The sequence below is a fragment of the Gambusia affinis genome, linkage group LG14, assembly GCF_019740435.1.
Source record: "Gambusia affinis linkage group LG14, SWU_Gaff_1.0, whole genome shotgun sequence".
NCBI lineage: Eukaryota > Metazoa > Chordata > Actinopteri > Cyprinodontiformes > Poeciliidae > Gambusia > Gambusia affinis.
Window position 1 is genome coordinate 5,730,121 of NC_057881.1, and position 14,890 is coordinate 5,745,010.

At 36.7% G+C, this 14,890-nt stretch overlaps 1 protein-coding gene across 2 annotated transcripts in view; it reads right to left on the reverse strand.

The window, feature by feature from the left end:
- Positions 1–14,890, reverse strand: part of LOC122844170 (semaphorin-6D-like) — a 164,547-nt gene that overhangs the window by 43,212 nt on the left and 106,445 nt on the right. For both annotated transcript variants that reach the window (XM_044139376.1, XM_044139377.1), the window contains exons 4-15: positions 12,826–13,040; positions 11,886–12,000; positions 10,992–11,049; positions 8,740–8,796; positions 8,523–8,624; positions 5,110–5,200; positions 4,509–4,631; positions 3,313–3,401; positions 2,978–3,067; positions 2,306–2,433; positions 867–998; positions 576–731 (exon numbers count right to left, since the gene is read on the reverse strand). In XM_044139376.1, coding sequence (XP_043995311.1) covers positions 576–731; positions 867–998; positions 2,306–2,433; positions 2,978–3,067; positions 3,313–3,401; positions 4,509–4,631; positions 5,110–5,200; positions 8,523–8,624; positions 8,740–8,796; positions 10,992–11,049; positions 11,886–12,000; positions 12,826–12,976 — 1,292 coding nt within the window. In that variant the 5' untranslated portion in view covers positions 12,977–13,040. The remainder of the gene's footprint in view (positions 1–575; positions 732–866; positions 999–2,305; positions 2,434–2,977; positions 3,068–3,312; positions 3,402–4,508; positions 4,632–5,109; positions 5,201–8,522; positions 8,625–8,739; positions 8,797–10,991; positions 11,050–11,885; positions 12,001–12,825; positions 13,041–14,890) is intronic.

Below are 14,890 nucleotides of genomic sequence, written 5' to 3' on the forward strand. Positions count from 1 at the left end.
CTTGTTGCTGCAGTCTGAAATAGCACACTTCTACAACAGCACCTCTGACAATAATTTAAAGAACAGATTTTATTCGTGGATGCCAATTTCTGCCAAAAACAAGAAGAAAAGGAGTATGAAGGTAAGGGGGATTTTAGGCAGGTGTCATCTGTGGGTGTAAGCCAGTCAACACCTGCTTATCTTGTGAAGCAGACTCCTTCTTTCCCACTATCTCCAGCAGGTGTAACGGTTGCTAAATTTTCTATCTAACAGCAAATGATAAACTTAACTCTTTCCACCTACGTGTGTAACCTGGCTATTGCTGATGATTTGGACCATGCATTGCAGGATGAGCACTTTCTAAAGGTCTAAAAAGAATGCATTTTAATCAAGCACAACATGCATGTTTAATCAAACTTCACAGAAGATTTGAAGCAGGACATAATGGTTCCTCTGTTTCCAAAATGGAGCTCCTTATATTCTGAATGGGTGCTGAGATTTTAAAACATAATCAGTCTCCTTCATGGCAGAGAACCTAAACCGTCTCAGCATACAGATGGTTCAGGAAGCAGACACAAAGCTCTGATGTGTTTTACCTGCTTGATGTCCGTGTGAAGCAGGGCCGGTCGTTGACAGAGGGTACTGCCTCATCCATCAAAGGATAAGATTTGATGAAAGTCAACATCTCATCTGGGAACTGAACCGAAGATTTGTAGTCTGAGGCCGGACCGTCGCCTGCACAAGTACCCGGTCTGGGAATAAAAGAAAACCTTTACAATCAGCAATCTTACTACATACAATATAACAACTTTCAAATCATGCACATAATGTTTTTAGTACCTAGATTAATATTTTTGGTTACTCTGATTTGTAGAGAAAGCCCTCACCTTGGTCTGGGAACTTGTTCGTCTGGCACGGGAGTCCAGGATGAGTCACTGGTTCTCTGCTCCTTGAACTTCCCGTTGAAGACTTTCTCAATGTCGTCCATGTAAAAGGCACAAACTGCTGAGCCTGGTATGCTGGAGAGACAAAGGAAATAATGACAGCAGGTATCAAGTTATTTAATCTTAATTTCAATAAACAAAAAAATTAAGAACCGTTAAGTAAGAGGAGTTGAGCAATTTTAAATCTTCCTTTGTTTGAAGAAGGAAAACTGTTCAATGGCCCATTAACAGACCCCTATTTGTTACTTTGTTCTTGGGTTTGGTAAAATCAATGCATCACTTGGATTTTACTACACATACTTCTTGTTCTCGTGAATATTTCTAATCACATCATGAAACATTTTGTCTTATGTCATGTGGCTCGTCTGTTTGGGTCTGTTGGTGCTGATTCTGAACTGGGAGCTTGTTTGTTGTTTGGCAACCTATTGGCCCAGGTCGGCCACAAAAACCTAGCAATAACCCAACTGTCTCGCACCATGATGGCCTGCAACAAATGCAGCATTTCTGACTCATGCCAGAATCCATTTAACAATTTAAAGTTTATATTTCCACAATGGCAACAAAATCCGACATTGGACTGATTACTCCACCCACTGAGCCACATTTGCCTTCGTAAACTCAATTTTTATAAAATAAGCTGCAACTAATGAGGTCAGCCTCACGGATTATTATGAGTATTCTGAAAATGGAAGGAAAAGAAAGAGCACAGAGTAAAAAAGGAGGCAAGGGGATTAATTAATTGAAAATGGCAAGGGAAGAGACATTCCAAGAAAAACCTGTACATATTTTGCAAAGACAGTCGTGTAAAGCTGTACCTGAGAAGACCCCGTTTGACATGTTATTATCCCTGACCCAAATCTTAACAGGGACCCAATTTCTTTGTGAAATCTTCAAGTCCCGAGAGTAAGAACCTGGGTACCGCGTTCCTAGTTTTTAAATGATGTCCTCATTTCCATAAATGTCGATGAAAGAAATGTCTTTGCTTTCCAACAATAACCACACGCATCCCTTCTAACAAAACTTTACACATTTAAAAATGGCCCTGCCTTTCCAAATGACCTCCTTAACAGTTAAAGTACTGTTACTTTTTAATTCAACAAAAACTAATTAATTTTTTTTTTCATTTAGAAGAAGGACGTAATAAAAAAAAACATGCACCAGTCTTCTAAAACATTTTCTTGCATAATTTACCATTAACTCTCCACTTTGATAAAATTGTCTTAATTTTCTGTCCACTTTCCAAAATTATGCTCAAAGAAGGATGTCTTAAAACAAATTTTAGAACTGAAGACAGCTATGCATACTAAAACTACTAATTAACAGAAATCTCAAAAACATGAGCTTTCTCACCAAAGTAACTTATTTCCTGTAAAATGTCTTACCTGTTGGACTGAGTGGTAAACACTCCAACGACTGCTGGTCTCTGGTTGATCTGCAGCACGTTGGTGAGAGACTGAAGAACATCGAAGTAGAAGAAGGAGTCTCCTGGAACCGAACAGTTCAACCGAGCCTGACAGAGACAAACTGATTTAGAGACGGGCAGGAAATATTCGGAAGTGTTGCAATCATCTTAGATATTTTCATCCACTCAAGTTTGCGATCATGTTAGGCTAGTGTTATCACATTTACACTGTTTTGGTATGAAACGGTTAACCTTTTGCCATGGTTTTGTATCATAACAGCCGTCCTAAAGTAAAATAGTAAGAAAGAAAAAAATCCTTCGAGCTGCACTGCATCCAAAACTAGAGATCTCTTAACCAAATAAATTGGGAACAAAATTTTACAAAAAAGAACAAATCAGAGCTACACCAACATGCTGCCACAATGAGTGACTCATTTCTAGCATATTTATAACTATGATATTTACGTGCACACAGCTGCATTATATGACATATTGTTGGAACAGTGGCTAACAAAACCACCAACAGAAATCAGAAGTTGTATTTCATTCAGGCGTCTGATCCAGATCATCAAAAGAAGATCTTTCATCCCAACTCTGATCAGATACTAGAGATCACATTGAGACATCCGTAACTTTCACTCAAGAAAATCACCTTCAGGAAGGAAGTCCAGTATCTTTCCAGGACTCTGGGTGATCCTCCGTTATCATTCTTACAGACACGCGCGACTCGAGAAAACACAACCTGTGGAAATTAAAAAGAAAAAAAATCAATTACGACGGGTACACATTGTGCGTAGCTGATTTAAATTCATTTTTAAAAAATAAGTTTTACTGCTTTCAGAATTACAAAAACACACCAAGCTACTATTTAAAAAGGATTTATCGAAATATAAACTAATCTTCTATGGTTTGTTTCTGTTTCATTGTTTTAAAAAGTTTCAACCAACTTGTTTCATATTGAAAGAGAGTTTTCACACATGCACGTACCTTGCCCAAGGCTGTATACTCCACTGCGATCTCACTCAGGAAAAAGTAGACATAGTTACCATAGTCGATAGCATGCAGGAAATGAGGCTCTGCAGAGAGAAAAGAATATCATCCGTTTCATCTATTTTCAAGGTGCATTTTTCTCTAACATTTAAGCTTCGTTTCTGTTGAAATCATCCTTGGAATGATCGGGTTGGAAAAGCCGATTCTACGTTTTCCAGAATCCTTTTCAGAAACCCAAACAAGAAATAAAACGTACAATATTGGGAGTATAAATTAAAAGAATTGACTTGTGAAGGACAAACTGATATTTGGTCCTATACAGTGAACAGATTTATTATTCCTGCAATCCGCCAGGGGAACGCCAATTTTAATTTATTTCACCCTTACATGGACCAATAAGGGGACGATATTAATGTGGCCATAAGACTTATGAGTTTTAACATCAATTATGTCTGCTTTTATAAATATAAAAATACAGTTTTTGCTTTCAACAGTCATTCGGGGCTTCAAAGCATTTAAAACTTCTCACTGCAAACACCAACAATACAAGTTGCGTCTTGAAAGCAAACCGTTTCCCTTCATTTACTTTCCATTTTTTTCCAACATTCAATCCGAGGCTCAGCTTTGGTTGCAGCAGGTTCACATCATTTCCTGCTGTGAAGATCTGCTACACCACGAGGGAACATACAAAGCGTCTGTAGAAGTCATACTTTAGGGAGTCATTGACTACAAAGAATATTTCACACAACTGGTAACCATTGCAATGTATTCTGTCAAAAGCTGTAAATGATCTATAAAGGTTTTTATACTGATAAAATTAGAGAAAATAGCTTGTATTTTAAATGTAGTACTAAGTTGATGCATCCTGTAGGCTGTGATGCTGAAAGGTGTGGTGCCTAAATGAGATGAAGTTATTAAAGATCAAAAATAAAACGTTGCCGATGGTGAAGATGATTCCAGCCATGAAGTGATCAAAGTCATGTCTGCAAAATACCTATCACTTGCTAGATAAAATTAGAGAAAATAGCTTGTATTTTAAATGTAGTACTAAGTTGATGCATCCTGTAGGCTGTGATGCTGAAAGGTGTGGTGCCTAAATGAGATGAAGTTATTAAAGATCAAAAATAAAATGTTGCCGATGGTGAAGATGATTCCAGCCATGAAGTGATCAAAGTCATGTCTCTGCAAAATACCTCGGAGCCATTTGGAGTCATATTTGACGGTCCTGAGGACTGGTCGGCCCTCGCCCAGGCTTCTGTAGATAACAGCATCACTTGCTAGAAAGTCCGTCATGGTGGCCGAATAGAAATCTCCCCCTGCAAACAACAGGACATTTAACTGATAAAATAAAATTAGAAAAAAGATTTTAAATACAATCTATTACAGGTGATTAAATGTCCAAGACAAATGAATGCTTCATTCAAAGTCTAAGTATTTAACTTTTTTAAATTACCACCAAAAACTTGGGGATGTTGTGATCAGAGCTAGTTTTCCTCCACACATTTTAAGAAGCACATAAGTTAAGAACGTCCATTTTGGTCTCACCAGACCAGAACACCTGGTTCTGATTGTTTTATGTGCTGCATATATGGCTAATATGTCACTGCAGCATGTAAAAGTATTAGAAATTCAGTAAGTAGGAATACTTTAAGTTTTTTTTTGTAAAATCACAGTTCTCATTGCATATTATTTCAGAATGATTTATGATAATATAAAGCATTTTTATGACAAACCTGTTGCACTGTTTAGTATAAACTTGTAGTGATCCTTTCACTTGGTTTACTGATAACTTACCAGCAAACAATCCAACATTGGACTGAATGGACTCAAACGGACAGCGAGCCTGACCGACCACTTCCTCCCCAACCTGCTCCAAGGAGGTCATCTGAACATGAGAGAAAGAAAATCACATTTCTGCCCATCCATCCCTAAAAGAAACTGAAGACACTTTAACATAATAAAAATATTAGTTTTAATTAGACCCTTTGGAAAGAATTTGCAGAAATATTAACAGGATGTCTGGAAATAAGACAATAACAGCACCAATCTGCTGGTGTCAGTCAGTGTTCAGCTGCAAATCACTTGGTGTTGCTGTGCTAATAATTCACACATCTTGTGCTTCATCCTTCCATAATGAAATGAGACTGATGGTAACAGCACAGATGAGCGCATTTCAAAAACAAAAGGTCACCGTTTAAAATGCAAGACAAAACGGTCCTTTAGTAACAAATCCCTCTTAGTGATTTTGCACACACTGCAGGCAAAAAAATCCATCAGGAATCTCAGCATCTGTTTGCTAACAAAGGACAAGTTTGTGCCTGTGATAAGGTTCTGTTTTATATATTTGGCTTAATTATCATGCTGCTAATATTCAGGCTGGCCTGATAAGACTTCGATATCATCTCAGAGTCCTCCTGGCAGATGTGCAGACAGCAGTTTTCTGAGTGTGTTAGCTGAATCTCTAACAGAGAGAGTTTAGCCTCCCGAGACGCCTCATAAATACACCTGTCTGCTATTTTCTCCCTTGGGGAGCTGAATCCGTTTCGAGCTGCAAACGCTGAACTCCCCGACGTTTCTGCCAACCTACTTTGCCGTTTTAATTCCTAATCCAGCCCTCGGTTATTATACTTCCATTTTTTAAATTGGAGCAGGGAATTGTTCCTTTTATGCATACCTTTCCAATTCCTTTTTGGATTTCTACAGTCTCCTAACTTTCCAATTCAAGAGATTAGCTGGATTTAACCTAAAACCCAAGTCAATATTTAATTAATGTCATTTTTCCTTTTTCTTTGGTGTTTATCTCCAACAGTCTCGCCTCAACAGCCACATACAGAGTAAATAGACCCTAATTTCCACTGGTATTATTCTTCATCGTCTGCTGCTGTTGCAGCGCTTGGAGACAATGATGTTGATGAATTAAAAACCCTCTACAAGAGTAGGGCAGGCCATATGAGCCCACATTTATAATGACTTGCTGGCCTGCATAAACAACTCTTTAAGGGACTTTGGATCATCATGGCCTCAATACAAAGAGAATATATAAAATTATCTCCAAGAACATCTTAAATGTTGATTTGGCAGACCTTATTTGTGTCAACTTATAACACAATGTTTTCAGAATTACTAAATTTTAATGCATAAGAATTTAAATGTGTCAAACATACAAGCTAAGCTTTGAAATCATTCAAGAGAAACACGACTTTGTGGTTTCTCTAAATTCCAAATGTCTACTTTTAGATCCAAATGCTTCAAACGGGAATAAAAGCCCCTTTTCTTCAGGTGAACATGATTTTTTTTTTCTCCTCCACTGCAGGAGATTTCAAAGCCCAAGAAGTTTCTGCTAAACAGGGTCATAAACTGTCAATCAAACCTGCAGCTCTGCGGCGGAAGGGTAAAAAAAGAAACCGCAGCTCCTGAGTGGCAACTGGGATGGTGGGATTTGTGAAAGTTTGTTTGGTTTTGACGAGGCAGCCAATTATGAGAGAGGGGAAACTCCGTCAGAATCAAAGACGTCGTATCCCTGAGACAGATCTCCTGCTTATGATCTAAAACACGGGAGGCAAACAGGGCCTGTAAAGTGAACAGCTGAGAGAATAATGGGTATGACTGAAAAAAAACCTATAAAATTACAATAATCTTTGTTAAAAAATTTATGCAGCTTTCCTAAAGCTACTATAGCACACGCATTTATTTATTTTATTAAAAATGCAGATGCAAATAAATAAAAATAAAATCAAAAATCAATATTTCAATAACTTTGTGTTTTACTTTATCAGAAATAAAGAGTTATAACATGATTTCATTTTAGAGAGCTTGTCTCTAAATTAGTCATTTCTTTTCTCATCTAGCAGATGACATACATGAACACCAGTTTACAGCAAAATGAAGCAGAGAGTTGCACTGTGTTCACATTTAAAAAGAAACCCTGATTTATTAGTTGGAAGGAACATAGTTTTAGGTTGTCTTAGAACCTAAAACCATGACAACACAAATAATAAGCGGGTGTTTTAACTAACCTTTTGTCAAAACTGTGTCACTGATGATTTTTAAAGATCAGATTTTTTTCAAACTCCTCTGTGTGAGATCATCATTGTGAAATAAAATACAAAGTAGTGTTCCTCTTAAAAGCTGTCCTGAAATGAGTTACTGCAAGTCTTTTAGAGAAAAAAGACGACCTGAAAGACAGAGGCTATAACCTAGTTACTAGCTTCAACCTCTTAATAAAGGACAAAGGTTCAGTTGAGATTCACCTTCAGAAAGTGAAAAGACGACCTAAAACTATCTCACACATCCATTTATCTGCTTATTGTTCATCAGCTGACTGCAGTCCATCAATACAGAGGTTCATTTTACAGCAGACATGACAGAACCAGGTGGGAGGATAAAGTAAAAGTAGATGAAGATTCAACCCACTATAAGGGGAAATACTATTAACTATATTAACTATAAAATACACTTATTTTTGACACACCTAATAAAAATGCAGGTATCCAGGTGACACTGTGAATATTTTACATATCCTTTTTAGCAATTTGACCTCAGTTTGAGGGGTCCGAGACCCCTCTCTATGATTCTTAGTCTTATTCTTTTAAATCTGTTAGGTAAATTACAGGATATTTGCTTCTGAAGATAATATTAGTTTATTATCCTAGGATAATATTCTAATGTCCTAGGATATTAGGGTATAATATCCTAAATAATATTTAGGATATAAAACATCCTAAATATGGTTTATATTTCTAAAACATATTTAGGATGTTTTATGAAGAGATTATTACTGCAAAAGGCTACAGTAATCTGTCTTCTGTTTTTGTGCAATTCTAGCCCAGCCTTGACACATTTTACATACAACTTCCTACAAGACACTGGAAGCTAATGCAGCTGTAAACCACTGCTTGGTAAACCACTTCTACTCGACCGAGATTTATGAAATCATAGTCCCTTTAATCCCTGAACCAAATAAACATTAGAAAATAAATGGAATTAAAAAGTATTAGGATTTCTGATAACTCAATATTTTTAAGACCGTCCAACACCCAGGAGTTATTTCCCACCATTTCAGCCTGGAAACTATCAATATTTATTGATCTGGGAAAGAGCTCTCACAGAATGAATAAAAACGTGCTGGGAAAAAAAAAAAAAAAAAACACCTGTGGGGTTCTTCAAATGCACTAACGAGGAAGAGCGCATGTCTGAGAAACTTTTACCTTGTAGTTCCGGCAGGTTGGGTTGAAGGCATTAGTACCACAAGCAAACAAAGTCTCATCGTTTCGAGGTACCAGAACTTTGACGTAGTTATAGCACTCATCCTGAAACACAAACATATTAGAAAATATTCTTACCATGAAATTAAACCACAAAGTGTAATTGTCGGAGGCAAAATCTGGAAAATGTAGACAGAAGTCAAACAGATTAAAAACTCACGCTGTTCTTTCCCCTGACTGTACACTTGCTGACGTCTTTGGATCTCCACGTCAGCTTCTGAAACACAAGGCACACACACGTCAATAACAGAGTAGAGTTTCTCTGGTGAAATCAGTTGATTAGAAATAACAGCAGCTACACTGATGAGCAGGAAGAAGAGGAGTCATGTGTGCCTGCAGAGCTGCAAACACTTCAGGTCAATCAGGGAGGCAGCTGTTGAGGCTGCAGCTCAGGTAAGTGTTGTTAGACTTTAAGAGGGAAGTTTTGCTATATTTCTGTTATTGGTTCTGAATTGAACTGTTCCAGCAGTTTATAATACGTTTGTGAAATCTTAGAGAAAGTATCAGAGTGACTAGAGATGCAGTATCTGCTGCTGCATGCAATCGAATCCATTGACTAAAAAATGCCTAATCCAATTTCTTTAAAGTTTAATTTTTATAACAACTGAACGCAACATAATTCTAATTTTGCTATAAAATATCACTTTCTGTCTAAAAAATACATAACACTCTCCTTTTAATCAACATATGTCTTAAGTGATAATTAAAAGCAGTTAGGTCATGCTAACATTTATGCTTAAATTCATGATATCTTATACCACCCAGTGCCATCTGACTTATCCCTGAATGAAGCCAAGAGTGAGAAATCTAGACCTTTCTAGAATATAAAATGCTTGTGATAGTAAATGTTAGATTTTTGAGTAAAATATTCCAGTTTTAAAGTAAGATGAATGGAACTTTATCTGTACAAGATTATTTGACAAAAGGCTTTTAGTTTAATAAAGCACAAATTAGATGACGAGGTTTGTTTTTCTAGAAAAACATAAATGTAAAAGTGAGATTATGTTTTCCTGGTTACAGATTTTGCTCTCTTAATCCTAAAAGAGAGATATTGCAGTGACTCTGCCAATCAAGACAGACCTTTCTTCTAGAAGGATGAGTTTTACGAAAATTAAACCCACCGAGAAGCAAAATAAACATGTTATTGTGAAAATTTAAAAACATTGGGAGCTCAAGAATTCCCAAATAAAGAAGAAAAACATTTCTATGAAGCTAAAAATGCATCCACACAGAGATACAGAGCAGGATGCCACGCAGTTCTCAGATGCACCACTGGGATCGAATCATTGGTAACGAGGGTAACATCTCACATCAAAGAGCTGCAGTGAGCCCACCATCCCACAATACACTAGCAGGCCTATTACTGTCAGAAGCCACCCTGTAACCTTTTCCCTTTGATGAAGAGGAGGTGTGAAGATCAAAGGAAGCTTGTCCTTTGTGCTGCCTCAAATATTACAAGCCGCTTTAGTTTTGTTTTGCCGCCCTGATATTTAATAGATCTATTGTGCAATAAGGAAAAGGGTTCTTTGCTGCATTGTCAGCTGTCAGCTCTAATGCTGCTCTCTTTGCTCTGAGAGAGATAACCTTATGTAAGACTAAAACTCAGAATGAAGCAGAAGAGCATATATAAAATTAACTGAACAAGTCTATTAATCATTGCATGCATGCATACATGGATAAATTATTAACCTTAAAGTGTTACTATGAAACTTACTGTGAATATAGATTTTTAAAAATGGAGCTCAGTTGAGTTAAAAGTGGTGTGCCACCTGGCTCTGTCTTGGTACACATCAGTATATCATTTTTACTTCCATGATCTGAATTATCTAAACTTTATGTCTGCGTTATATATTTTTTTTTATCCTGAAAGAAATGAATAAAATTTCAGCTTCACTTGTAAAAGCAACTAAATATCTCTTTAAATTGAACATAGAATGTATTTGGTCATACATATCTTCAATTTATGTGCACTTTGCTCTTTCACAACAATTCCTGCCATCAATCAAAATATGTTTTAGCAGCAGAGTAGATTTTCTCTTTTGTTCTCCTTGCTACAAGAGTGGATATATTTCTAAATAAAGTTACTCCTAACTTTCTTATTCTTATAACTCCAGTTCTTTTAAAGCTTATTCCAAGTGTTTGACCGACAAACACCTTTGTCGGACAAAGGTGTTTCTGCAACACCTTTGACCGACACTGAAGGAGAAAATAAGGATTTTCAAAACGGTTCAACTCTGTTGCTAGTCACAAACTAGTGACTAGCAAAAAAGGGTGAAATACAGCTGCTTTGGGGCAGATAGAGGTACACAGTCAAAGTAATTCTGACATCAAGAATACTCGATGCAGACATGTTTGTGATCTCTTGAAGCAACAGATCCAAAAATAAACTGTTTATCGTATAAATTTACTCACCAGCTGTGGAACAAACTCCTCTGATGCCGTCGTGAGGTTCACAGCAAACACATGGTCCCTGAAGAGTTCAAAGCACAGAGTCAGGCCTCACCGCACACACTCACTCAGATTTACTGAATTTTGATGAAGGTGCTGCTTCAGACACATCATATATAAATGCTTCTATATGTGGAAGGTTGTTTTTAGTTAAATCCAGGATTGTTTGCCATCTTCCTGGTTCTAGTAATAATAATAGGATCTGTATGTTTGGTCCCCCTTTGCATCTATACTAGTTTTAACTTTACCTTTACTTTGTTTATCATGTCTGAATATGAATTTATCAAAATCAGAGAATAATCATGTTAGATTATTAGAATGTGTTCCAATCCTGTACAGTACATTCTGTCTATTTGATTTGCTCAATTTATTTTTCTTTAGAGTCAGCAACTACATGTGAGCAGGAAGATGCAGTTTAGATGAGGTTTGTGGATGCCGTGTACCTCTTAAATTATAATACTTTTTTGGAGTTTGGCAGAACAGACCGAGACAGAGTGTACCGTGAGTCTTACATATTAAATATACTGGCGTTTGGTAAATTGCACAAACTGAGTAAAATCTGTTTGGCTCCAATGCTTCATTATATCATAATTTTAAGGGATGAGACTTTACAAATGAGAAAACACAGACAAGTCAGACTAAATTACACAAAAGTACTGATTGAATCATTATAAAGGGCAACATTTTATTACGATAAGAGCTTAAATCATCATTGTTTTTCGTTAATGATACACTTCAATCAAGATACACAAAAAAATTTAACATTTTATAGTTTGTGGCTATAGATAATGAGTACAGGAACACTAACAGTCAAGTGCAATTATCATTAATGCCAACTGCCAGTTCTGATCAACTAACCTTGCTGCAATGTAAAGAATGTGATTGATCCTCAACATTCTCTGGAAGTCCAGACCCAGACGCAACGTGTCGTTGTCCTGCAGCAGACCCTGAAAGCCTGGATACTGGTACGACTCTGCAAGCAGTTCAATATTTGGAAATGTCACTTATCAGCTTATTTCTCTGAAACCGTCTCAGTAAAAATACATCTGAGTAAAATTAGAACAAAAAGACTGGATTTTCTCTGAAAAAATAAATAAAAAAATATGGTAAACTACATACACTGTACTTAGATATAAATTGTTTTCGTCAAGGTTTGATATTAAATCCGACTAAATGTTTTCCACTTTTTTTATGAGATGTAATTATGAAATGTATAAAGAATTAATTTTTTTATTTAAACTTAGATTCTTACATTTTAATCAACATGAATTAAGTTAAATGTTTGACAATTTATTACCAGACCTGCGGAGGTTTTCTTCCTGATGTCTTAATATTTCTCAGTGTTTCACAAATGACAACAATAAGCTTAAAGGTTTTTTAAAAATATGCCACGCTTGTTTTTAGATTCATCAGGGATTCCCAAACAGTATAAAAAGCATATTAATCTTATTTTACATAAACGTCTAAATACAGGAAGTTTAAAAAAAAAGTAATACACTTTTTATCATTCTTGTATTTAACAGGTAGAAATTTATTGTAATTTTAGCTGACCTAAAACAGGAAAAGTTTACTCAGATTTAATAGACAAAAAACAAGATTATTTGTCCTTTTACAGAGTATGACAACAGTGATTTCCATTTTTGTTCTGAAATGAATTATTGGTGATTGCAAATTGTTAAATGACCACATCAATAAGGCATAGCTATGAACCAGATACAGATAAATTTAGCAGCATCAAAAGTTAGTAATGAGCCAACTCGTCATCAAGACCCATACGGACTCGGAGGGATTTACTCACGCTCTGAACTGACAACATGGAGTGGCTCCAGGTCTTTGGGGAAGGATGTGGTGGAGGCCGACACAGACAGAAAACACGAATAAAGCTTGAAGATCGTCAGCAGCAACGGCAGCCGCCACAACCACAGCCAGCCGGTCGGGGCCATTTTCATAGGAGACCTTGAGAATGAAGGAGGGTGAAGGAGGTCGGTGTCAGTGGGTCATCATGAACATCCGCTGTAAGGAGACAGAGAAAGAAAGGAGGGTAAGACTCTCAAAAGGAAGACGGAAAGCTTCCTTTTTCTCCTGAGGGTATGGGTTTCATCTGTAGCGCTAAATTAGAAGAAATTAGCATTTAGCCCTGCGTTAACCGATATGACCACAGTGCAAAAGCTGCAGTCATTTACAAGCATTAGGATACCGATAGCATGTTGAGGTCACCACACAGAAACACTTCTATCATGATGAAAACAGGGCGTTGCAGTTTTAAAGTTGCTGGTTCATCAGATCAATCATTTTCATATCCAGTGTTTTCACAGAATAAAAGCGTTGAGCCGTTTGTCGCATAGACAACAGAAGTCTGGAAGTTTATTTAGATAACTTCAGATGAGCTACGTTCCCTTTTTTATTTCGATTTTGCTCGTTTTAGGGGAACCGCTTCAAAACCGAATGTTAAGACCTCAATTATTTCAGTTTCTGTTGAAATCCTCTGAACCACAGTTCTATTTTAAAAAGCTCCTTTAACTTGCTCTGATTTCTGTCTGCAAGTAATTAACACTCATCTAAACTTCAAGGCAAGGTCAGATTTCCACATCGTACAACTGTAACACCACAGAAATAAATTAGTCGAATTACCAAGGTTTTCTTGGCTTCTCACTTATTTTATTCTATTTTTACCATTTTATTCATCAATTCTCTTCTAAAATACATTATTAATATACGAGTAATTGTCACTTTTTGTCTCATGAGTTCTTGTCTTGTCATTCATGTTGCTCCAACTGCATACTACTGAATTTCTGGCTCCTCTAATATTAATTTCTGTCTGACTTTTCCAACTCCTTGTTTCCTTTTTTATCAGCCAAAGTGACAAAGGAGAGCATGAAGGTGACACGCTTCCCTCTCGTCCCCTCTTCAATCACCTTCTTTGTGTCATCTCCTCAATCTCTTGATTTGTTCTGTCGTATAAAGTGACAAATGAAAGGAAAAAAAGGTGAACTCAGACATCGCAAAAAAACCCTACTTCTTTCTCCTTATCATCCTCAAAGGAAATAAACAAACAGAAAAATATGAGCAGTCGGAGTAACGACTTGTTTTTTTTCTCCTCCCATTTGCATCCTTTTCCATTTTGATCTGAAAGCATCATCAGTTATGTCGTCTGCACTTTTCTTGCTTACTTTTCATCTCAAACTACAGACGATCCAAGCTATTCTTGATGTCATCCACTTGATTTATTCTGTGTGCATTGAACGGAAAAAGGTGGGAAGAGCAACAATGGCAAAAGCATCAGAAAACACACATTAAGTAGGTAATGGGAAGTAATGTGGTAATTCTCCCCTAGAACCATGAGATTGACCAAGATTATCTTGGTAACGGTAGAAATTTGCTATTTTGTTCAGTAAAAATGATGCTGCTTTGAAAAATCCCTCAGCGCAGCGCTGATATCTTGTTTCAAGCCGTGCACCTTTGATAAAACGGCTTCTGTGATATGATGATTGCTGAAAATCTTGTACTGGAGCTTTGTGGCTTTGCAGCGTTTGAACAAACTGCTGGTGGTAATAACCATCTTTCACTCTCCCTTTTGACAGTTTAGCAGAGGCTGCTTCCCTTTTTTCCCCCTCTAACTGCTTTTTATTGGTTTTATACACAAGACAATTTATGAAATCAGCTTTAGACTGAATTCCATTTAGCAAAATCTCATTCAGTTATCACTGGTAGATTTTCTTCTTTCTAATGAGACCATGTTGTGATATATAAGCTGGGAAACAGAAAGTAGCTCAATAGCTTTGTGGAGTAATTTAAATGATTGAAATACAAGAAAAAAATCCTCTTTATGCAAGTCTCCCAGATACAAAATCATTTAACACTAA